Source organism: Portunus trituberculatus, chromosome 40 (assembly GCF_017591435.1).
Source record: "Portunus trituberculatus isolate SZX2019 chromosome 40, ASM1759143v1, whole genome shotgun sequence".
Taxonomy (NCBI): domain Eukaryota; kingdom Metazoa; phylum Arthropoda; class Malacostraca; order Decapoda; family Portunidae; genus Portunus; species Portunus trituberculatus.
In genome coordinates, this window is record NC_059294.1 from 15,900,727 (window position 1) to 15,926,363 (window position 25,637).

The 25,637-nt window shown below is 38.2% G+C and overlaps 1 protein-coding gene across 2 annotated transcripts in view; it reads right to left on the reverse strand.

Moving 5' to 3' along the window:
- Positions 1 to 20,485, reverse strand: part of LOC123516195 — a 43,776-nt gene extending 23,291 nt beyond the window's left edge. Inside the window, exons 1-3 of one of the 2 annotated variants that reach the window (XM_045275385.1) lie at positions 20,165 to 20,485; positions 16,990 to 17,367; positions 16,486 to 16,694 (exon numbers count right to left, since the gene is read on the reverse strand). In XM_045275385.1, coding sequence (XP_045131320.1) covers positions 16,486 to 16,694; positions 16,990 to 17,367; positions 20,165 to 20,252 — 675 coding nt within the window. In that variant the 5' untranslated portion in view covers positions 20,253 to 20,485. Of the gene's footprint in view, positions 1 to 16,485; positions 16,695 to 16,989; positions 17,368 to 19,246; positions 19,905 to 20,164 lie in introns of those variants that run through there. The other variant, XM_045275387.1, reaches the window with a different exon arrangement.
- Between the last annotated feature and the right edge of the window lie 5,152 nt (positions 20,486 to 25,637).

The window sequence follows — 25,637 nt, forward strand, 5'->3', positions numbered from 1 at the left end:
GAAATTGAGCAACAACAATAAAAATTCAGAACTGCTATACATATACAAAACTTGAAAAGAACAAAAATTATTTAAGTATGTGGCAAGCCGGGTTTCAAATAAGGAATGCTTGAGAATACAGATATTCAATAACTCTGATCACATGTGGGCTTGTTACTCACTACCTGAGCCTGCCTCTTTTTCAGATTGTCAGTTTCTCTCTGAGCACCAGCTGATGCTAATATCTTGAATTTTTATTTAGCTATAAATATCGTAATATAAAAAAATGTTAATGGCATTAAATGACTTGGTGATCGCCTCCCAAGCTAATTTTTTCTTGTGAAGGCTAGCTGGGTTTGTTGAGCGGTCTTGCAAGTCTTCATTCTCTTTCACAAGATTGAGAATCACTATTCTCTGCTCGTGCGTGAGTGGCGAGGCCCAGTCACAGCTTCTTCACTCCATTCTTGTAGCGCGCACTGTGGTTTTGTTGTCGTTCGTGGAGCTCAAATCCGGATTACAGTCATACCAATACCGAAACAACTGTTACCAAATAATGCTAGCGGCAGACCTCTCGCGGCCCTACCTTCCACGGCGACTCTTGGTACGGATTGAAGGTAAGGACGAAGGCTTTGCCTTGCTGGTCGAAGGGAAGGTCCGTGCCTTGGCCTTCTTGACTCTTGGTACGGCCCATGATTTTTCCGTACTAAACGTTTGAATCTTCCCCCCTCACCATTGGTCCTGGGGCAATTGTAGGTATCTGGCATCTTTTCTCGCTTGCCTTCTTGAGCCTTGAGACATATGTTCCCTCACAATAGGTCATCTTTTCTCATTTCGAGGCGACATCTGACAATCCCTGTGACCCAGAGGGAGGAAACGGTACTCCAAGTGGTGTTATGTCAGTGTTACTCAGTAATGACATTGAGGACAGTGATGAAAATAAAGACTGATTTTTTTTTTTTTTTTTTATTGAGACAAGAAAATGAAGACTCCAGTAGTGATTCTGATAGTGATCTGGAGACAGAGACCAACCCTCACAGCGACATTCATAAACCTCCTCTCATACTCCACTTGAGCGCGGGCTGGTATATGTCACCCATGGTTGTCTCTACAGGACTGTGCTTGTCGGCAAAGTCACGTGAACGGTGAATCCCATTGCTAATAAGAGTTGCCAGATTCCAATTATTATAGAAATCCACAATACTTGTAATACAGTAAAAGTCCTGAAATCCGGAAGTCATGGGGGTTCAGGCATTCCGGATTCTAGGATTTTCCGGATTGTAAGATAGTAAGGCTGAAAGTAAGATTAAAATCTTGAGGATACTATGTAAATCCCACTAAACTAACCCAACTTGCTATATCTCTTTGTAGTACTGTCATAACATCTTGCAGGGATTGCTACTACCACCAGTCCACTGTGTACTTCCTCACCACACCACACACGGCCCGGTAGCTCAGTGGTTAGAACACTGGCTTCACAAGCCAGATGACCGCGGTTCGATTCCCCAGCTGGGTGGAGATATTTGGGTGTGTCTCCTTTCACGTGTAGCCCCTGTTCACCTAGCAGTGAGTAGGTACGGGATGTAAATCGAGGAGTTGTGACCTTGTCCCGGTGTGTGGTGTGTGCCTGGTCTCAGACCTATCCCAAGATCGGAAATAATGAGCTCTGAGCTCGTTCCGTAGGGTAACGTCTGGCTGTCTCGTTAGAGACTGCAGCAGATCAAACAGTGAATTACACAAAATTTACGTAGGCTTTTTTTTTTTTTTTTTTTTTTTTTTTGCCAGACTGGGGGGAGTGGCATTGGCTTTTCCAGCCATTATGGCGGCCCATATGTGATGATTGCTCTTTTCGTACTTGTCAACTTGTATTTGTGTAGGTGATTTCACTATTTTAGGTAGGCTATTCCACCATCCACATATACTGAGAAGTTTGAGTGATTTTACTGTACTGTACCCCACATAATATGTATACAGTCCACAATACTTATGTTACACTTTATAAAATAATTTTAAGTATAATACAGAACACATTTCATAACGTAAAACATTTACTGATGTCTGATAAAGGGAAACAAAAAGAAAGGAAGGACTCCAACATCATACGCCAGCCAATCACGTCACTGGCGTCGAGCGTACACCAGCTGGACCACCCACGCAGATAACCAGGACTCCGCAACACACACACACACACACACACACACACACACACTTATAATACCTCCAAATATTATTCTCTTACGAGTTTGTGTTAAACTCAATGTCGGTGATGACAAGTTCGGTTTCGGCTATTATTATTATATATTTTTTAGTAGTATTTCTTACTTTTTACATATTTAACTCAACCTTTCAAATTTTCCGGATTTTAAGGTTCCAGATTTAACCCGTACAGCGTCAGAGACGTACGAGATACGTCGGCTACTCTGAGCGAAACGGGCGTCAGAGACGTATGAGATACGTCGGCGAGCTTCCTCGTGTTTTCGGAGGTATTGCGTCCTCAAAACCTACCATTATACTGCCATCATGCACTGTAGACATTGCTCATGCTGCCTCCTCGTCCCTGCTAACATGAATGCTTCCTGTATTTGTTTATTACATATCTGAACTATAGCAGTTTCTGCTGCCTTCAGCTCGGTGTAGCGGGAAACTGACGCCTCAACTCCGCTAATATGAACAAAGCGTAATTTCCATTACTTACTCTTATGTTTTCAGATGTTTTTGGTAACTGTTATATTGTGGTAGTGAAAATTTTGTATGACATAAATAAGAATTTTCCAATCGCTTTGTTATAAGGAAAAACAAGTACATATTACTCGGAAAATATTTGCACCGTGAAAGGCAACACTCCCGCGCGATATCTTGTGTCTATTTTTAGCCACAAACACTCCCAAACAGCAAAACATGACATGTTGTTTTTCTTTCAACTCAAGAACGATATTATGCATGTGTCCAACTCGGGGATCGACTGTTGAGAAACGAGGAAGCGAATAAACTAGTCACATAAGGCTTTGCTAAGTCGCTAACCTTAGCGCAAAACATCTCGCATCAATTAATACCACATTCAGTCAGTTCTGGGAGGAATGACTGTCATTTTCATTTGTTTCACATCATTTAAGACTGGTTTAGTAAAAAAAAAAAAAATCCATGATGTGGCCAGCACTGGCGAAATCACAAAGTCTCAGATGTTCTGACGCTGTACGGGTTAAGGACTTTTACTATATGTGGTCTCTTTTTCTTTTCCTGTTTTGCACATCATTTCATATATGTGAGCTCGCATTTTCTTGACATAACAAGTGCAGAAGTTCTTACTTTTACATCAAATTCAAATGCCCCAGAGAGAGAGAGAGAGAGAGAGAGCACTGTTATCGGAGCTTAGAGGGGATATTTCTTAGCGGCGGGTTCTGCCAAGGGTTCGGGGAGAACATTTTTTATGTAATAACTTTGGTCTGAGAAGTCATAACATGTTGAAAATTACATCGTTGTACTCAGAATAACACAAAGAAATATGCTTTTTTAGGGAAAAAATATTTTTAGCATTTTTGATTGGTGTGATTTTTCCCCGCTGTAACAGACGGAAAGTAAATCATCCTCCCGTACATTAAGGGTTAAATACATCTACTATTTAGAATGGTAAATAATAAAAACATGTTTATTTAACCAAATAAATAGAGTATTTTGTACGAATATTTTTGGACCACATCCCACATCCACCCTATTACCTATTGTTTCTTATGAGAATTACAGGTTTGTTTTACACAAATTTTGATATACGTGATGCCTCTTGGAACGCATCTATCGCATAAATCGAGATACCTGTAGTTCCATACCGGACTTCTCTTACTCTTTCCTAGTTCCATTACGTACTTGACATTTCTAGGCGTTGAACTCTAATTTCCACTTCTGACTCTATTAGTAGATTTTGTTTATATCTTCCTGCAGCAGCTGGAAGATAATTTTATAAGCAAAAGCTGTGTGTGTATTTATCTAGTTGTATTGTACAGGGTTCAAGCAGGCCTCATAATGTCCTGTCTCCATATCTCCATTTATCTAATTCTTCTTTAAAGTTATACACACTATGTGATGTGAATTCCATTATCCAATGCATTCCATTTTTACACCGTTCTGTGGAAAACTGTATTTTCCAATATTCTTCACACACTGCCTCATCCTGATCTATTCATGTCCTCTTGTCCTTCCATCTTCCGTCAACAGCACCAGGTCTTCTTTGTCTATCTTTTCAATATAATTTACTATCTTATACATTGTTATTAGGTCACCGCGTTCTCTTCTATCTTGTAAGGTTGGCAGTCACATTTCCTTCAGTCGTTCTTCGTATGTGAGGTCCTTTGATTCCGGCACCATCTTTGTAGCAATCTTCACTATCCTTTCCAATTCTCTTATATCCTTTTTAGAGCTTGGAGACCATACCATTACTGCATATTCCAGCCTTGGGCGTATCATGCTTGTGATGATTTATTTTCATCATATCTTTATCCATGTAATGAAATGCCACTCTTATATTAGTCAACACCTTATATGATAGTCCAAATATCTTCCTTATGTGTTTATCAGGGCTCAGATTTTCTTATATGATCACTCCAAGATCTTTTACCTCTTTAGTCTTCATCATTTGCTCCCATCAAATAGTTCCATATTGGTCTCCTTTTACTCTTTCTTAGTTCCATTATGTGGCATTCCTTTGCATTAAACTCCAATTTCCACTACTTGCTCCATTCATAGATCTTGTTTAAATCTTCCTGCAACAGCAGACAGTCCTCTCAGGTTTTGATAACTCTTATCAACTTTGCATCATCAGCGAATAAATTTATATAACTTCATCCCAATGTGAATGTCGTTTACATAACCTTGAAACATAATGGGGGCTCACACTGACCCTTGTGGCACTCTGCTGGTTACTTTACCCCAGGATGAGTATGTATTTCTGATCACAATTCTCATTTCCCTATCCTTCAAGTAATCTCCTGTCCATTCCAGCAAGGTTCCATGCAGTCCTCCTATGTACTCTAGTTTCCAAAGAAGTATTTTGTGTGGGACTTTATCAAAAGCCTTTTTAATGTCCAGGTATACTGTGTCTACCCATCCATCTCTGTTTTCAAGTCCTGCAATAACTCTCGAGTAGAAGCTTAATAAGTTTGATACACATAACCGCTCTGTCCTGAACCCAAATTGTCTGTTCGATATGAGTTGCTCCTCTTCTAGAAATTTAACCCATTTTTCTTTGATAATTATTTCACATAACTTCCCTACGACACTTGTAAGTGACACTGGTCTGCAGTTTAGTGGCTCAGTTACCTTTCCTTCTTTAAATATCAGTATTATGTTGGCTCTCTTCCACTCTAGTGGAACTTTCCCTTCATTTATTGAACTTTTAATTATTTCCCAAATTGGATCCAGTAATTGCTCTTTACATTCTTTTAACACCCAGCCTGATACACCATCTGGCCCCATTGCTTTTCTGACTTCCAACTTATCCCGTAATCTTCCAATATCCTCTTTGTACACTGCAATCTCCTGTAATCCTTGGCAGTCCAGTGTCCTATTAGATTCTGTGATATAATCTTCTGCAGTGAATACCGTTTTGAAGCTCTCATTCATTACTTCATACATTTCCTTCTTTGTTTGGTATGTCTTCCCTTCTTTAATTATTTTTTCAATTATTTCCTTATTCTTTGTTTTGCCGTTTATAAACTTGTAGAAAAGCTTGGGTCCTTTGCTTTTATCCACTACATCTTTCTCAATGTGTATTTCTTCCTCTCTTCATACTCTAATATATTCATTTCTATCATCTTTGTACTGCCGTTTGTTATAGTCATTTCCCTGCTTTAAAAGTTTCTTCCACGCTTTATCCTTTGCCTTTTTTGCATGTAAGCATCTAGCATTGTACCATGGATGTATTTTTTTCTGAACTCTATAAACAGGAACAAACTTTTTTACTCCTTCATTGTATTCCTGTAAGAATATGTCATATTTCTCTTGTACAGTCTTCCTGCACATAATATTACTCCACTTAATATCAGCAAAATAACTCCTTAGTTTTTCAAAATCTGCTCTTGCATAATTTAATCTGTCTCCTTTATGGTCCTCTCTGTATCTTATCTCATCTTCCTCCTGCATTTGCATCTTTAATGTCACATGATCACTTTTCCCCATTTGACTAAGGTATTGTATGATTGGAAGGGACTCTGGTTTTTTTGTGAAGACTAGGTCAAGTAACGATGGTTCCTCTTCCCCCCTGTATCTTGTTGACCCTTGTACCCAGTGGTCCATTGTATTAACCATAGTCATCTATAACACTTCCATCTTTCTCCAGTTTATTTTTTTTTACAGTTAAAGTCTCCAACTAAGAGTATTCTTCTATCTCTTCTTATCATGTTATCCAGATACTTTATCATCTTTATGCTCTTCTGATCCCCATGTATTAGTCATAGGTGGAACATATGTAACAATAATTTTTCTCTTCTTCAAATCTTCTGTTCTGATTGTTACTCCCAAAGCTTCCACTTTGTCCTCTCCATATTGCACATCCTCCACACAAATGTTATCATGAACCATTATTAGCACTCCTCCTCCCCCTTTATCTTTCCTGTCCCTCCTCCAGGTATTATATCCTTCCTCTTAAAAGTTGACATGTATCTCATTCTTCAGTTTTGTTTCAATGATACACATTACATCTGGCTTTTTCTCTTTCAAATAATCCCGCACTTCCAATATACTTGATAACAAACCATCTATGTTAGTATGAGTCACTCTTAATTTATTGCCTCCTCCACGACCTCCTCTTTTTTCCTTAAGTACCACTTCTTTAGTCTCATATCCAGAACCCTCCAGTAAAAATTCTTCTTCTCTATCTCTGTCCTTTTCTCGTTTTTTTCTTTAGCCTCACTTCTTAGCCCTTTTTCCTTTTCCCTTTCCTCTAAGTTCATATCTTTTCTATCCATATTTCCTTGTGAACGACATCATTGGCTAACTTCCCTTTTCTAGCCATTATTTCTTCTACAGCCACTTGAGATCTCATTTTCACCTTCATTGGTCTTTTACCCCCTTCATTGTACCTTTCCAGTCTAACCATTTCCTCCACCTCCTGGTCAAATTCTTGTGTGCTGTCTTGTACCCTTTTGGTAACCATTTTGGCCATTTCCCTTTCTTCACGTTCTCTTGTGAATTTATTTGGATTTTTCTTTTCTCTCCCATAGACCACGAAGCTTTTTTTCTTGTCCACTGCATCCAGCACTATACTTTCCATTTCTTTGATAACTTCGATTACAACAACTTTTGTGTTCTCCTGAATTTGTCTCTTTACCACTTTTGAAAATTTGACTTTTTCCTCCTCTTGTTCTTGTTACCATTCATTTCTTAGTTCTTTCAATTTGTTTTCACCTAGACCAACTTCTATCCTGTCTGTAACCCCTTGCTGCACTTTATCCTGCAATTTCTGGCATGTGGTTTTTAGAGCGTCATTTTGCTTCCTTATTTCTAAAATCTCCTCTTTTAATTCTGGGTTTATTCCACTGACTTTCTCACATTCAGTTATTCTCAATTTCAAGGCTGTGTTTTTTCTGATACCAGTCAGTCATGTTTGTCCATGAGACTGGACATCGCCTCCTTCAAATATCTTAATTCTCTCTTCATTTACAAGTCTCCTCGTATTTCCTCGTTCATCTCGGAAACCCAAGAAATTCTTATCCATAGTATCTTCAGTCAGTTTTCTTAAACCAATAGGTGTTTCTATATAACGTTGATTTTCGGCCGGTGTATGTTTTGGTTCTTCCATGCGCTGGCAGCGCTACCTGGATCCATGTCTCTCCCTTTATCTATCCTTGGCTATACATAATCTAACATTTATTTCATTTGGAGATAGGAGAACCTATGGTCCCTTTTCCCCCTGTACATATGTCTAGGCCTGGGTCCAAGTCCTTTTGTAGCACTCTGGGAGCTGCTCAGACACGTCCGTCCTCGACGATGGCTCCTGTGTAATTCATCTCGGTCGTCTGATGGTCACCCAGCAAGTCTTCCCCATCACGGAGCGAGCTCAGAGCTCATAGACCGATCTTCGGGTAGGACTGAGACCACATCACACACAACACACACCGGGAAAGCGAGGCCACAACCCCTCGAGTTACATCCCGTACTTATTTACTGCTAGGTGAACAGGGGCTACACATTAAGAGGCTTGCCCATTTGCCTCGCCGCCCCGGGACTCCAACCCGCCCTCTCGATTGTGAGTCGAGTGTGTGTGTGTGTGTACAGTGATACCTCGACATACGAATTTAATTAGTTCCGTGACGATTGTTGTACGTGTATGAAATAAAAAATCGTATATCAAATCAATATTTCCCATAGAAATTAATGGAAATAGAATTAATTCGTTCTTGTGATACAAATTTACTCCCCCAAAAAAATTTACATGCTTTAAATACCAACCAAATATAGATTTAATATAAGATAAATACAATGTTTATTGTATACATGATATAAATGTACTATATTTTCCAAAATAACAACTTAATCTGCAAAACTCGGGACACGTCGATAGATGTTCATCACGCAAGACTCAAGGCACGTCAATAGACGTTTAGGCTTTTTACGGCTATATTTTGGCTATTTTCTTCCCGTTTTCTTTACTTGTGAGCTGGCAACACTCATCAAAAATAAACATATGCTCTACGTCACTGTCACCAACGATGGATGGTGGGAACGACAATGATTTCACGGTGTCTGATTCTGCCACCTCTCCCACGCACCTTACTTCTATACCTAGGGTCTCTCGCCATGTTGCAGGGAGACAACTTTTGAATGAGAGTGGTATCAGAACAGGCAACAGGAGAGAGAGAGGATACAAGGGACCCATTTTCTATCGCTCTAGCCAAGGCCGCTGAACCCGATCAGACGCAAGACCACATACACCAATGATACCACCTCATTCAACCTGCGATATTTTGGTAACCATGACATCTAGAGACTTCTGGTGTTTTGCATTGCAAAGAGGAAGAGTTGCTTGTGGGCAGAACACCATTTGTACTTACTCATTTATTGAATTTCTAAGATTAATCAGTATGTGAATACAGGCTATTTTGTGTGTTTCTCGCTAAACTTCACTTTTGGGACCCATGATCATGGGGTCTTGAGTTCACAAAACTTAAGAAAAATACACACTGCCAAGGAGTAAAACATATATATGAATAAAGGGTGAACAACGATACAAAATGCAGGCTGAATGTTCGGGTGGACGTGGGTAGCTGAGTGATCGCTGTGCCACCTACCAATGGCTATTCGTATCTTAAAAATATCTACGTATTTCAAGGTGTAAATCATATGAAAATTTTCGTCGTATATCAAAAAAATTGTATGTTGGGGCGTTCGTATCTTGAGATATTACTGTACGTATATATATATAGTGTTCCCTCACTATTCCGTGGTTTGACTCTCGTGGCCTCACTGTTTCGCGGGTTTTATACATACTTGTAGATATGTTCTGCAAATTTTTCACTATATCACGGGGTCTGTGGCGTCACTTACAAATACTGTACGTACAGGAATTTGATAAGTTGGTGTGTAATAACGATGACATTGTATATCACTGTGCACGTATTGTTCATATACAGGCAACCCCTGCTTAACGAATGTTTCCTTTTACTACCATCTGCTCGTATAACGAACACCAAACTCGCTCTAATGAAACTTTATCCCGGTAATTTTTTCTAAGTTTGAAAGCCCCACCGTATCACGCAAGCCGACAGGCTTTTGAATACACCAACACCTCTCATGGACAACACATGCACCACTCACTCCCCTATCCTTCCCCGCTCTAAGTTCAAAACAAAAACAGGATCCAGCACCAGCTCGTCATCTCATACTCAGCATGCCACCAAAACGCCCTGCAACCAGCCCTTCAATGTTGCCTAGTGTTGCTAAGAAGAACCTTAAGTCTCTTACTCTCAAAGTGAAGCTGGATATTATTCACAAACACGCGAGAGGCGAGAAAACTAATAGCATTGCTCGCCACCATCTTGACTCCATCTACTGTCTCTACTATTTTCAAGTCAGCAGATTTTATTAAGAAGGCTGGTGAGACCGTACCTTCCTTGCAAGCTAAAAGAACCACCTGAACTCATGACTGCAATGAATAAAGTGGAAAGCCTTGTGGAAGCATGGTACATAAGTTTTGTATGCAGTACAATGATGTGGCTTTTGTTTACACTTCACAGGTTACCAGCTAGCGTATTTCACGCTCCACTCTCCCTCCCTTCATAAATTTAAGATCAACATTATAAAGTTACTTACATACATACATTAGTATACATTGTAATGAATTACTATACATTTCAGCGGTGGACAAACGGTGTTTTTTGCAGATATCTCCTAAACGAATTGTTGGATGAGTATGATATTTCAACACACTACCTTGAACATCCGTTCGTAATTTATGGTTAACATACCACATTGCTATATGTGTTATGTGAGGAGTTTACTCGTGAAAAATAACAAGAGAATATATATATATATATATATATATATATATATATATATATATATATATATATATATATAGAGAGAGAGAGAGAGAGAGAGAGAGAGAGAGAGAGAGAGAGAGATATATATATATATATATATATATATATATATATATATATATATATATATATATATATATATATGTGTGTGTGTGTGTGTGTGTGTGTGTGTGTGTGTGTGTGTGTGTGTGTGTGTGTGTGTATGTATGTATATAATATGTGTGTGTGTGTGTGTGTGTGTGTGTGTATTTATATATACACTCAACCCTCGATTTGCCGGACCTCCATTTGCCGGATTTCGGATTTGCCGGACAAGAGTCTGTGGAAAAAAAAAAAAAAAAAAAAAAAATCCGGGACAAGTCGATTTCAAACTACCGCGCCAGACAAAGTTCGCAAATCGGGCACTATAGATGGCAGCGCGGGCGGACATACACGTCTAGTACTGGACTGTAAACAAGTCTGCCGCGTCACACGAGTGTTGTGCTTACGTGCTTGTCGTGGATACACCTCTTCTTCACAACGATGCCACCCAAAAACCCACCAAAGAAAGTAACCAAGCGTACAGCTAAACCTGTGCACCTTTCTGTGTCGCAAAACTGGAACTTTTACGTAAAATAGATGGAGGAATGAGTGTTGCCCAAGTCTGCGAGCTGTATGGGGTGAAAAAACAGACAGTTTCGGACATAAAAACTAGACGAAACTACTGAAGCCGCCACTAGACCACACGGGATCAGATATCTACCATCAATATATCTACAGTAAGGTAAATGCTAATAAAAAAAACAGTACAGATGTGTGTCGGCGGCATTGGCATGTGTTACGGCCCCACGTGGTGAGATGATGATGATGATGATGGTCGTCGGAGGTTTTGCCTTTGCCTCGGCACCTCCTGTTCTATTCTTCCTGATCCTGCCTTTCTTTTATTTTTCTTTCTCTTGTCTTCCACATCTGGTGCAAAGTCTCTTTCTTCTCCTCAGTTTTGTTTTTCTGAACAAAAAACGTCTGATTTATTTTCCAACTTCCTGGTACAGCTGGTGCAGGTGCCGAAATGCCGTTAAAGACAACACTATGTTCCCACCGGAAATTTTGCCGTTAAACACGGGATTCCGGTAAATCGCGCGCCGTTAAAGCGGGTTCAACCTGTATAGGGTAAAGTCCGGCAAGGGGTAGACCCTGGACATTTTCCATTGCCGGACATTTGCCATTCCCGGACAAGCCTTCCCCTTTTAGTCCGGCAAATCGAGGGTTGAGTGTATATATATATATATATATATATATATATATATATATATATATATATATATATATATATATATATATATATATATATATATATATATATATATATATATATATATATATATATATATATATATATATATATGTGTGTGTGTGTGTGTGTGTGTGTGTGTATATATATATATATATATATATATATATATATATATATATATATATATATATATATATATATATATATATGTGTGTGTGTGTGTATATATATATATATATATATATATATATATATATATATATATATATATATATATATATATATATATATATATATATATATATATATATATATATATATATATATATATATATATATATATATATATATATATATATACAGGTTAAACCTCCTTAGTCTGGTATTCTTTCATCTGGCAACACCTGCAATCCAGCAAAATTTTCGTTTGCTGGAATTTTTGAATTGGCCGAAATAATTTGCCGGACCGCCGCTAGGATGCGGCGGCGCTGTACTGTATTTTGGAGCCCGGGCATTCTGGGTCAAATTTGGATCAGTAGTTTCCAGTACCACGCTGCCGCGTATTGCAAGCACCACCGCCCCAGGTGCATAAACATTTTTTTCTGTAATATTTGCCCCTAAACATGGCTTCCAAGCGACCAGGAAGTGATAGTGTTGTGTGTGAACCAAAAAAAAAAAAAGCGCAAACATATGACAATATCAGTGCAACAGAAAGTGGACCTATTGAGGAAGCTAGATAAAGGTGTTTCAGTGCGGACCCTATGCCAACAGTACATCATTGGCTATCAACCGTCTATGATATAAAAAAGCAGAAGAATCAACTTCTCAAGTTTTACAGTGAGAGTGAGAGCAAGAAGACCATGGAGGTTCGTAGAACACTTAAGGAGGGTAAAAGCAGTGATTTAGACAGTGCTCTCATACAGTGGTTTAAGTTTCGGCGCGCTGGTAACGTCCCTGTGTCCGGCGAGATGATAATGGCGCAGGTAAAAATTTTCCAGGCTGAACTTAATTTACAACAACGTGTTTTTCTATATACTTCTGCATGTATATTTTCATGTACAACTATCATATATCAAAACAATGTTACAGCTACACTTGTATAATGCAGGGTAAGTATATAGAGGGTGTTTTGTGGACCACCTATAGTTCGGAATTTTCCATGGTCCGGCAAGTCTAAAGTCCGGTGGTTGACGGATTTGGGAGGTTCAACATATATATATATATATATATATATATATATATATATATATATATATATATATATATATATATATATATATATATATATATATATATATATATATATATATATATATATATATATATATATATATATATATATATATATATATATATATATATATATATATATATATATATATATATATAGGCATATATATATATATATATTTATATATATATATATATATATATATATATATATATAGGGACTATATATATATAAAGACTGATTGAGTAATATATAGGCAATTTATATGGTATAAAGAATATATATATATATATATATATATATATATATATATATATATATATATATATATATATATATATATATATATATATATATATATATATATATATATATATATATATATATATATATATATATATATATTGTGATTACTGCCTTAATCTCCTTTAATTTATTATATTATTATATGTGAAGCCTATGGCCACCCATCGCGGGCCCCTCGGGCTGTTCTGCTGAGCAGACAACCCCCTCCTTCTTCTCTGCTTCTCGTTGCGAGCGGGACTCAGTACAGAGGTAGCCTTCAGCGGAGATAGACACGCACTCTCGTCGGTCTGGCACAGTGTTAGGGAGATTCGTGTTGCTGGGCTTCTCTTGTTACTCGCTAGTCATTGGTCTGGGAGTTGTGCCCTCCTGTTGAGTAGCTGGCTTGCTACTGGGTAGACCGTGGCTGTGTAGGACAACGGGCTTGTTGTCTAGGGAGTGTGGTAAGTTTGGCTACATTTCCTGTCTTGCGTTCGTCCACTCGTGGTGTGGCGACGCGGAGGAGAGACACGTTTTGTCTCGTCCTGATTGTTTGTTTGTTGGTGGCCGTGGTCACCAGTGTGTTTGGTGGGCGGCTGTGTGCCCCACCATCTGTTGTGTAGTATCAGTAGTATACTGTTTATAGTAACCAGCCAGTCTTCAGCGGAGGTAGACACGTGCGCTCTTGGTTTCTGGCACAGGGTGGAGACACGTGTTGCTGGGCTGTTCTTGTTACTCGCTAGTCATTGGTCTGGGAGTTGTGCCCTCCTGTTGAGTAGCTGGCTTGCTACTGGGTAGACCGTGGCTGTGTGGGACAACGGGCTTGTTGTCCTGAGGAAAGTGTAGCCGGTTGGGGCTGCATTTCCTGTTGTGCGTTCGTCCACTCGGGTGTGGCGACGCGGAGGGACGCGTTATTGTTTCGTCCCGTTGTTGCTGTTGGTGGCTGTGGTCACCAGTGTGTTTTGTTGGGTGGCTGTGTGCCCCCACCATCTTTTGTATAGTTTCAGTAGTAAACTGTATTGTAGTGGTAGTAGCCACGCACACTATTGAATGCTGAGAGGCTTCATGTCGGCCAGTAGTGCGTAGTGTTGTCCGTCAGACTTGTCTGCGACGAGTATTTGGACTCGTGTATAGCTGGTGTCACCCGTAGGTGGTGTCTGGGCTTGTGTGTACATCACCGGATGTGCTGTACACATCATATATTGCAGTAGTAGTAGGCCAGGGATGTCAGTCTAACAGGTGTTAGTAAGCACTTGTTGTAGTAGGATAGTATAGTTATATAATATACCGCGCGCGTTGTTCCGGTCTGTGAGTTATCACAGTCTGTGGACAAGGCGGGTGGAGAGGCATTAATACTTCATAGAGAAGTGGGTGGAATTGTCCTTGTGGGCGGTTTCTCTAGGGGGTATTAAGGCCTCGCCCTGTTACACATAACATCTACCATTTATAAATTCTACTTGGTTGGGTACAGGAGGAGAAGGAGTTGCTGAGGAGATTCCCTTACAGTGGGGGAAATTATACACTGTTGGCGACCTTGAAAGAACCTGAGGGTTACGTCGGCTGCGAGTTATAGTAGTGGGGACTCTGTGGAGTGTTTTATAATCCCCACTGTACTGACCGTAACAAAGTTGGCGATTTTGCCAGTATAATAGTCTAGTGAGCTGTAGCAGCTGACCGCAGCCGGGTGACGACTACGTTTGGCTAACCGTAACAATATATATATATATATATATATATATATATATATATATATATATATATATATATATATACATACATACATACATACATACATACAGTAAGCTGACCTCTCTTTAAACCTACCAGAACGCAGTGTGAGAGTCCCCTTCAGCCATTTTGTTTGTGCTACCCTCGGTTTGGTTAGCGTGGGAACGAATTCTGGCGATTTACCGCCAACATGGCTTCTACCAGCCAGGCAGTACCTGGTGTGGGTAAGGACAATGGTGGTGGCGGCAAGGACAAAAGTGGGCGAGGGAAACGAGTGAAAAACGGGAATTACAACCTTTATGTCATGTCTTATTAGCTTTACTTATTGCTTATTGGTCTGTTTTGTACATGTGTTCTAATATGTGAAGGCAAAAGATTTATTTTGGCTCGAAAGATGGTATTTTAGGGATCAAAAGACTGATTAAAGCATCTTTTAGGCAATTTATATGGTATAAAGAACTCGTGCTCAGCGAAATTCGCATTTGGCGGTAGTTTCGCCTGACTAATTAATTTGTGATTAACCACTGTCATGAGGGTTGGCTGCTGTGTAGGATATACACCAGCTACAGGCTTGTCTGAGTGTTGTACTAGTTGAAATGTGGTGAACCACAACTCTCTTCATCACTGGGTCCTAGTGATTCCTTGTCTTGTTGGGAGGCCCAGAGTGGTATAGGTAGTATTTGCCCACCCTCTGGAATAGTGATGGACCGATACAGTTTTTCAGGGCCAATACCGATACCAATTATTAGTAGTCAAGGAGGCTGATAACCGATGTTTGGAGCCGATATTCATTTGCAGTAAAAGGGAAAATATTGGCGTCAAAATTTTTGAAAAATACATACTCTTCTTAACTTTGTTTAAATGCCTTTATCCATATGTTTATTTAACAGCTTTTCAAATTTGCAACAAGTCATTTGGCACTGACTGTAAACATTGTGCATGTACAGATTTCACGGCTTATGGGCTTTTTTTTTTTTTTTTTACTGAGTAGTGACAGCAAACAGATAGACGCAGCTGCATCAGAACCAAATAACCCAGTTTTTAATTGATCTCTTATCGGCTGTTGAATTTAGAAAGAAAAAAGGCAGATGCCAATATGCGTCAAAACGCTTAATATCGGCGCCGATAATCGGTTAATCCCTACTCTGGAAGACAATAAATAGAGCCTTTGCCAACCGAAAGATATAATAGTTTGTGGACATAGATAGCTAGTCCTCTGCTCACTCCAGAATGAATTCTGCTTATCTTGTTTCCAGAAACTCAGTTTATTTGCAAGTTGTTGATCCTTTCAGCAGAGCTGCATGTAATATGCTATGAAACTGACAGTGACAAAAAAGGTTAGCTAGACACTACTCTGCAGTTGTTTTGCATTTCAGGTAAGTTAGCTGGTGGAACTGGTGCCATTAGGTACTCATTTAAGTTCTGAACTATCTTTTGGGTTGAATAGAAAGAAGTGGCAGTCTTACCTGTTCGATGTGAATGTAAGAAGCTGAGCCTTTCTGTTGAGACTTTATGGTGAGTGTAGTGTTAGATGGTACAGCAAGAGGCTTATAGAGGTTCATCAGATAGGTTCTTGTGTTGTATTCCCCCATCACATACAGCTGCTGTTCACTTATCAGTGGATGGAGCAGAACAGTCACTCGTTGATCAACACCCACGTGCCATTCAGGTGAAGCTAGGGACATGTTTGAAAATTTTCCCCTCAAGATGTCTCTTCCCTTACCCTGATTATTTGTTCAATTACAGTAATAAGAAAACAATGAATTTATGTAACTTTTTATCAAATTAGAAAATATTCTAAGGAGTTCATGAAATATAGCCACACCAAGGTGATAATAGGATACAACACCTTTACTTAATTCATGTACAATAACTGTGAACGTTTTTTCTTAATATGATGAGTTATAATTTTTTAGGTGAAATTTAATGACATTTTATAAGAAGTAGCAGAATAAAAATATGATAGTTACCTCCAGAACAGACTGAAAAAAATCCTTTGAGAGAGACTATATGGGCCATGAAGTCCAGGGGCAAGGTGAGGAGGGTTCTTTCATCATTCTCTGTCATCCATTCTAAATTGAGTTTTGTGTCATGGACTAGTAACCTCAGCATATTCCAACCTTCAGGAACCACTACGGGTAAATAATGACCAATACTGGAAGATTTACCCTCTCGCACTTTATACTGAGTGACCACATAGTTTGACACATAAAATGCATCCCGGTAGTAGAAATGATCATGGTCCCGGTATGACACAATTATTTCTAGATTTTGTGTGGATGTGATGAAAGCCAAGGTTCTGGTAGGAGAACCTGTGCTCAGATCTTGGGATTCCATCACCAAACAATCTGACAGAGAGAGAGAAAAAAGTATTCAGAAATTAAGTTTTCACACACATACACAGCTTCATGGTAAAGATGGCTTCATGGTGCTCATTTAAGTACATTTTTATAATGATGTATTTTTAATTTATTAAGAGTCTTCATTATAATGTCAAATTCTCTTTGTAGATAAATATGCACATACTAGATCATCTAAGTGACCCTTCTTCCCATGGAAAAAAAAAGAAAAGATGGTTTTCTTCTTTCATTCAGGCCTAGATGATAGGCGATAGCAGTATAGGTTTTCCCATTTTGTTATCCATTTGCTTGTCCCTACCTAGGCCAGTCTTCTCCCCTACTTTCCCTCTTGGTGAAGTTATATGGTTAGGTCATCAGACAGGGTAATATACTTTGTATCTTTATACTTAGCCAAATTGTTTAATCCGTAAATTGTGAATATTTTTTTCTTCAATACTCCTTACATTTACTCTAGATATACTGTATGTAGAACAAGCTAGCCAATTTATTGATTTTTAGATCCAGTTGGTAATAGCATCTTAAAAAGAGTTTGGCTGTGCTACATGCTATTTTCAAGGATTAATAGTTTGTTCGTTTTTGATGAACAGAGATTCAAGATTTTTTTAAATTTATTTTTTATTTATTTTTTTATTTATTATTATTATTTTTTTTAAGAATGGATTTTGTAACCACAACATTTTGCTTAAGTCTTGTAACTCTTAGTAATGCACAAAGTGAAGTGCATAACGTAGGATCACGGTATACTTATCCATCTATCTACTATTTATCTATCGCAGTAGCTGTCTGTTTGTCTGTGCCCGTCTGTCTGTTTGTCTATCTACCTATATGTAGCTATATAACTTTCCATCTTTGTCAGTCTACAGTATCTATATCTATATATTTTTTTCTTTCTCTCTGTTTCTATCTCAATCTATCTACATTCAACAGTTTCTGTCTATCTATATCTCTGTATCTATCCATGCATCTATCCATCTATCTATCCATCCATCTATCTTAACTATCTATCTACCTACCTACCTATCTAGCTGTCTATCTATCTATCTATCTATCTATCTATCTATCTATCTATCTATCTATCTATCTATCTACCTATCTATCTCTATATCTATCTAAATTGTATGAAGTCCGCTTCCATTTTCTTCTTCTTCTCCTGTTTCTGAAGGTGATGATGATGATTTCCTCTCTTCCTTTTAATTAAATAAATAACCATGAGTTTTCGAAAATGGGAAAATAAAGAAAAGACAGTTTATTTACAAAGACAATCTTGAGAGTGAGTGAAAAGTGCAAGGAGGCCACCGTGGTATAGTGGAATCACGAGTGAGTGCTATGGGGTCCAAGGGATCTTTAAGCACACGGGTTCGAATTCAGACCACTGTCCGAGTGTAGGTAGGGCTTCCTTACTTAATGGTTCCGTAGCGGGTGGGCTTTTAGATGGGCGCTACCTAAAAAAAAGTACCTCCTTTAGCCCGTAAAATTCCCGTGAAAAGTCCACACGAGAAAAAAAAAAAAAAAGTTACGAGAAAAAGCAATGCACTTAAAGTAAGGCAGCATTGCACAGCAGATTTTTAACCTTTCACCCCTTCCCACCAGCTATTGCGTTGTTATACCCGTTTATCGTTATCACGAATACCAGTCCCATATCACCTTATCACCAGGACACTCACCGCGGCGCTATCATAATCCCTGTCCTCCCACTTACTGTAGATCCCGCCACTTCCCTTATCACCACTACCGCCATGATCGACGGTTACCTAGGTCACCAGTTATTAGTTTTTAGTCTATTATTAACCACCATCATTATCACCATTATTATAACAACCAACACGACCAAAATTCAACATGAAAAGGGTGTGGCTATAATACTTACTTTGGAAACGTGATCTCTTCTTCCTCTTTTTATTTACATCACGTTGCTATCAAAGCTATCACAATCACCGACAACACTGCAAAACAACAATAGTCACTGTTCCCACAGACAACACCGTTTTGCAACACCTGTCTGATGAAATTATTGTGATGACCGAATCAAAACTAGCATTTGCCACCGTCTTGTTATAGATTTGTTCTTTGTATTTAATTGTTTCTTCTTGCCATAAACACAAAGGCATCAGCAAACAATAATTTGTATCTGCAACTCCTCTCAAAATATCCATCGAATACTGTCTCAGAAGGTTGTGGTGCTTTTCCTATCTTCATCTCTTTATTATTTCTACCTTTCCTCTTTATGTATTATATAATACATGTGCTGGTCCTTTAATTTTCCCCATCATCCGTGCTTTTCTCTTGCTTTCAGTAACAGTTGTAAACTTTTTCCACTCCCTATTTTATTTTATTTTATTCGTTTTACTTTTTATTTCTATTTCCATTTCTACCGCTCCAATATTGTCTTTTTTTAAGTTAAGCCTTTTCTCATGCCCTTCCTTAGTTTTTCCATAAAATATTCATACATGTTTATCATCATCAATAATCTACACTCCGATTCATTACAGCACCTTTGAACTTCCTCTTCACTCTGTGGCATACATCTCTCTCTCTCTCTCTCTCTCTCTCTCTCTCTCTCTCTCTCTGGACAGAACGTGTTGACAAGATGTATTACAGCTACAGTCATCAATACCAACGCCATGATCAACAGTCCGTCACTAAAAACACCGACAGTATTACCAAGAATAGAAGACAATATCGAAATCACAATGTTTCAATCAGGCATAATCAAACGGCTGCCAACGTCACGAATGACCTGTAAAATACTACCACTTTCTGGATCAACATTCACATCAGTACTCACGGTCATTTGTGGCATCAGCATCGGTCATTTGGCACAGGACCTGAAGATACAGCAGCAACAGGACCCAAAGCAACATTATGCCTTGCATATTGAAGGATTTAATCAGTTCGTGTTATTGGATTGTTGCAACAAAGATGGTCCCGTAGAGCTTTCGACGGAGACAAGTACTGCAGTTTTATAGTTTATAATCGGTTATTTCGTGTGTTAATACACGTGATACGGTTCCGCTCGTGATACCACCATCATGTTATATTAGCAGGTCGTTCTTAACCACTGCAATAACGGCTCGGGCGCTGCACGGTTTCTGATACAGCTGGATAAGTGCTGCGCCATTTTACTGTGGCTCAGGCTAATGTTGCCAATACTGTATGAGTTTTTAGATTCTTATAAAGCTTTATTTCTAAGGGTGCTAGGAAGTTTAGTTTATTCAGTATCTATACTGTTATTTTGTTTATTTTTCCTTACTCAGTAGGTTTAGTAAAATGTGAAAAAAAGAAAGAAATTAGCGCCAGAAACGCTATACATATTCGAAGCACTCTGTGGCATATTACTTGGGCATTACCGCCGGTCTTGTACCTGGATCTTTTCGTCAAAATTCTTATATCTTATTAGGACATGGTGTTTCAGGATGTGATGAGCTTTTTTCTTGTGTCATGTGCCACAGAAAACTATTGTAATTGTCTATATTGGTAGCGATCATCACCAAGTACAAATCATATAAGAAATAACGTAGGAGTTTACGAAAGAAAATTAGGAAAGAAAGACAAATAGAAGAGAAAAGTGCTTGAAATATATTGGAAAAGAGATACCTGGATGAATTTTGATGACAGGACCACAAATTTTACTGATGTCGTCATGTATTATTGACACATGACACATCATTGTCTATTATTTTACTAGCTAACGTTGATTGCCGTCAGACCTGATTTGGTATTTGTAATTTTCTTTAGAAGCTTCTCTTTATAGTTTATGACGACTATCGTAACTTCATAAGTAATAAAGACAATGTCTAGAATAAATGTGTGTGTGTGTGTGTGTGTGTGTGTGTGTGTGTGTTTTATGACATGTTCAGCGGTGTGTGTTAAGCGAGTATGTAGAACAATTGACTTAGCGGAGGCTATACGTATCGACTATCCCTACGATTAGGAAATGAGTGCGGAATGACTAGAATATGAGTTAGTTCTCTTTTTAGCTCGGATCTCATATAAGCTTACGTGTTGGCCTGCACTTTCCGGTGACGAACTCAATATCTGGTTGAGAGCACTTTTCATTTTAATCATAGAAGGCCCTTGTACACAGCGCGAGTTGTCATTGCGTACTTAATTCCTTAAAACACTCTGCTAGCACCTTTTTGTAAATTCTCCTTGTACTACTTGCTATGTCCCTTTATGATATATTCATTTGTTTTATCTTTATTTATTATCATTAACATTATAGAATACATTATATTTCACAGTATAATCTAGCAGAACAAAGTCGGGGGAAAAATATTCTACTTTTAATATCAATTTTGTATTCAATGTCATCAAGTCTTGGAATCTTTTGTAGTTCAAGGATTTTGTTTTATTTGTTTATTATTTTATTTATTTATTTAGTCATTCATTTATTTATTCATTTATTTATTGCATGTTTGACTTGTATTCACCACTTTAATTATTTCAGATTTGATATTATTTGCTGCAACTGGATTATTGTTATTTAAGTTGTTGCACAACGTCCTTGGTTATTTTTTATTTTTATATTTTTTCCCCATTACTTATAATAACACGTACCGTCTGCCGTGTCAACATGTTCTTCCAAGGCAGTTATAATATCCTTGTTTGTAACTAAGAACTTTGTATTTTATATACACTTATTGGTTAGGTATAGCCTATAAGCATGTACTGGTCGTTCTGGTTATAGTTATGTGCCTTTGTATTTTCTGCTTCTGTTGGCTATTATTATCTGCGTGGCAATCTCGCGCCAATAAGTGGACGCGCCCTTGGAAACAGGTGGCGTGTCTCGTCTGACTTAAATGTCCTTTGTTCTTCATCTCTTGAATGATTTCTAACCACACAAAGTTATATATATATATATATATATATATATATATATATATATTTTTTTTTTTTTTTTTTTTTTCAAAACCTTAGCTCTAGTGTACATGGTTTCTAAGCTCTCCGTTTGGAACAACCAAACCGTAAAAAATCTGGATTTTGATAAGTATTGTGTCTAATGTAAAAATTCTTAAAATCGACGGGTTATTTTTTCGACGCATCCTTATGTTTCATATAGTTTAAATTATGTATTTTTCCGCGTTTTCCAATAATAATAAAAAGATGTAACTTATGGCAGTTTATCAGTTCACACACACACACACACACACACACACACACTAGCAGCAAGTAGGTACGGGATTTAACTCGAGGGATTGTGACCTTGCTTTCCTGGTTTGCGGGGTGTGTTGTGGTGTCAGTCTTACCCGAAGATCGGTCTATGAGCTCTGAGCTCGCTCCGCCATGGAGAAGGCTGGGTGACCGGCAGACGACCTTGGTGAATTAAACACGCGCGCGCCTGCTGGTGTTCTTACAATGCATAGTTATTTTTAGGAGTACGTTCCCCTCCGACTGAAACTCTTTAAAATTGTCAACATCTACCTTCCTTTCAGTTGGAGGCATGCCTAAATTCAGGACTTTTGTTCTTAAGAGTAATGACCACTTAAATCCCTCAAACTACTAATAATGTATAATCCCATCCCCCTCTCTCTCTCTCTCTCTCTCTCTCTCTCTCTCTCTCTCTCTCTCTCTCTCTCTCTTACTGGAAAAGAGGGATGTAATATATTATTTTTACTCAGTTCCTTGTAATGTACACTATTTGAACCTTAGCGGTGTGTGTGTGTGTGTGTGTGTGTGTGTGTGTGTGTGTGTGTGTGTGTGTGTGAAGAGCTGATAGCCAAATAAGGTCTCGCCTCAGATTCCATCTCATTACAAGAAATTATAATTGTGAGCAGACTACGTAGGTACGGTGTTAGTACACTTTTTCCGTCTGTTCTTTTACATCATTGTCTCATCTTTTTTACGGCCTTGTTTTATTTATGTTTTTGTTGTTGTTCTTTTGTAATTGGGAATTGTTTTCTCGAGTACTTGGGAACTCTCGACTGCTTCAAACAGGTTAGAAGCCGATATTGGACTGTTGGTGAGTGTTTTCCTTAATCAAATGATAAGTAAACAAGGATTCTTTATTTTCATTTGATAGAACTACGTACTTCAGGTGTGGGCAGCTTGCGACCCTCCAAAGGAATTCATGCAGCCCGACAAATGTTAGTAAATTTGAAAGAGTAAGTTAATAAACAACGCCTAATAGTATTGTGAGGATTTAATTTTCTTCACGCAAGTGCACATGCTTTATAGAAGCCTCTTTATTTTGTATTTTAAAAATTATTGATTTTGGGTTAAGATAGTATGCCGTCCTATAATATTGTGATTTTTTTGTAATGTGGCCCTAGCACTGAAAAGTTTGCCCGCCCCTGTATTAGAGGCACTGGGTATTGTTGCTGGTTATTAGATTAGAAAAAGTAAACATTTCTCGTTTCTTTTCCCCGTGGTTCTTTCTGTTTGTTTGTCAGTTACTCACGAGGCAGTCTTCTCTCCCTCTGTCTTGTGTATTCATTTATTACGAACCCTTGATTACGCTGTTTTAGAGGCGCTGAGTATTGTTGCTGGTTGTCAGGGTAGAAAAGCAAGCATCTCGTTATCTTCCCTATACGTTTCCTCATGTTTGTCAGTCACTTACGACTTACGAGGCAGTCTTCTCTCGGTCTGCGTGTTGTCCGTCTTGGCCACTCATTTATTACGAAGCCCCTGATTACGTTGTTTTAGAAGCATTGGGTATTGTTGTTGGTTGTTAGGTTAGAAAAGCAGGTATCTCGTTACTTTCCCAATGTTTCCTCATGTTTGTTAGATTTTTAGTCATTCACTCACGAGGCAGTTTTCTTTCCGAAAAATGTTAGTAAATTTGAAGGAGCAAGTTAATAAACAACGCCAAATAGTATTGTGAGCATTTCATTTTCTTCCCGCAAGTGTGCACATGCGTGTGAGAATATTTTTTTTCCTTATAAGCCTTTAATTTTGTATTTTAAAATATTAATGATTTTGGGTTGATATAGTATGCGGCCCTATAAGATTGTGATTTTTTTTTTAATGTGGCCCTAGCATTGGAAAGTTTGCCCACCTCTGCAAACACGTTCTCTCTCTCTCTCTCTCTCTCTCTCTCTCTCTCTCTCTCTCTCTCTCTCTCTGGTTGACGTATCGAAACTTTTCAGTATGCCTTAGTTGGTTTTGTTAGAGATTTCTGGGTTTAGTGGATTTTACTGATGGTTTAACATATTCAATGTACACCATCAGTGAGGTTTATAACATTGTAAGAATCCGACCACTTCCATAATCTCTTCGAAAACAGACAGTTCGCAGCGAGAAAAGAGGATCGGGAGGTGACATGGAGCACGTAGTTAGTGTTGTAAGGTCTGAGTTACAATATGCCCTATATTTTATGTTAAAGTCCTGATCAGTAAATGCATGATTACATTGTAATGCGTGTTCTCTTATATTTGAGAAACTAGGCTCAGTGATACGAGCATTTGTTCTATACGATACTCCCAAGTGCTCAGAAATTCGAATTTTTAGGTTCCGACAGGTGGAACCAATATACCGTGACATACAGTCCGGACATCTAAAACAATATACAATTTTTGAGCGCAAAGGAGTAGCAATAGCATCTTTAAATTTAAACAGAGAACCTATGGTATTTTTATTAACAAAAATAAATCTAAAATCAACACTCGGAACATGTTTCTTGAGTAAATGAGACATTTTATTGCGCAAATGGTAACTAAATTGTCCTGAGAAGGGTAATGTAATGTATCTAACTTCTTTGGTTTTATCCTCCACAAAATTGTCAGTAACAAATTTATTGGTGATAAACTTCTTAATTAGGTCTTTGGGATAATCATTATGAAAGTAATGTCTTAGTCTTTCAAGTTCATTATGGAACAAGGGCCAAGTACTACAAATATTGTATGCTCTATGTAGTAACGTTTTGATGGAATTTATCTTGAAAAGTGAAGGGACAAATAACTCAAAATTTAAACCCAAACCTGTATAAGTTTCCTTCCTGAAAACATCCGTGAAAAGAGATCCATTATTCTTCATGACCATTATATCTAGGAATGGGAGGTTATTATTAGTCTCAAACTCAAAAGTGAATGATATATTTTTGTTTATTATTTAGATACTCAAGGAATTTATGAGCTTGTTCCTTAAATTTAAATGCTAGGAAGCAATCGTCTACAAAACGTTTGTATTTAATTGGCTTGAATTCAGTTGGACAATCAGATAACCAGCTTTTTTCATGATAGCATAAAAAGTATTTGCTAATGTTGGTCCCAAAGGGGAACCCATAGCTACTCCATCTATTTGTTGATACAATTGGTCATTAA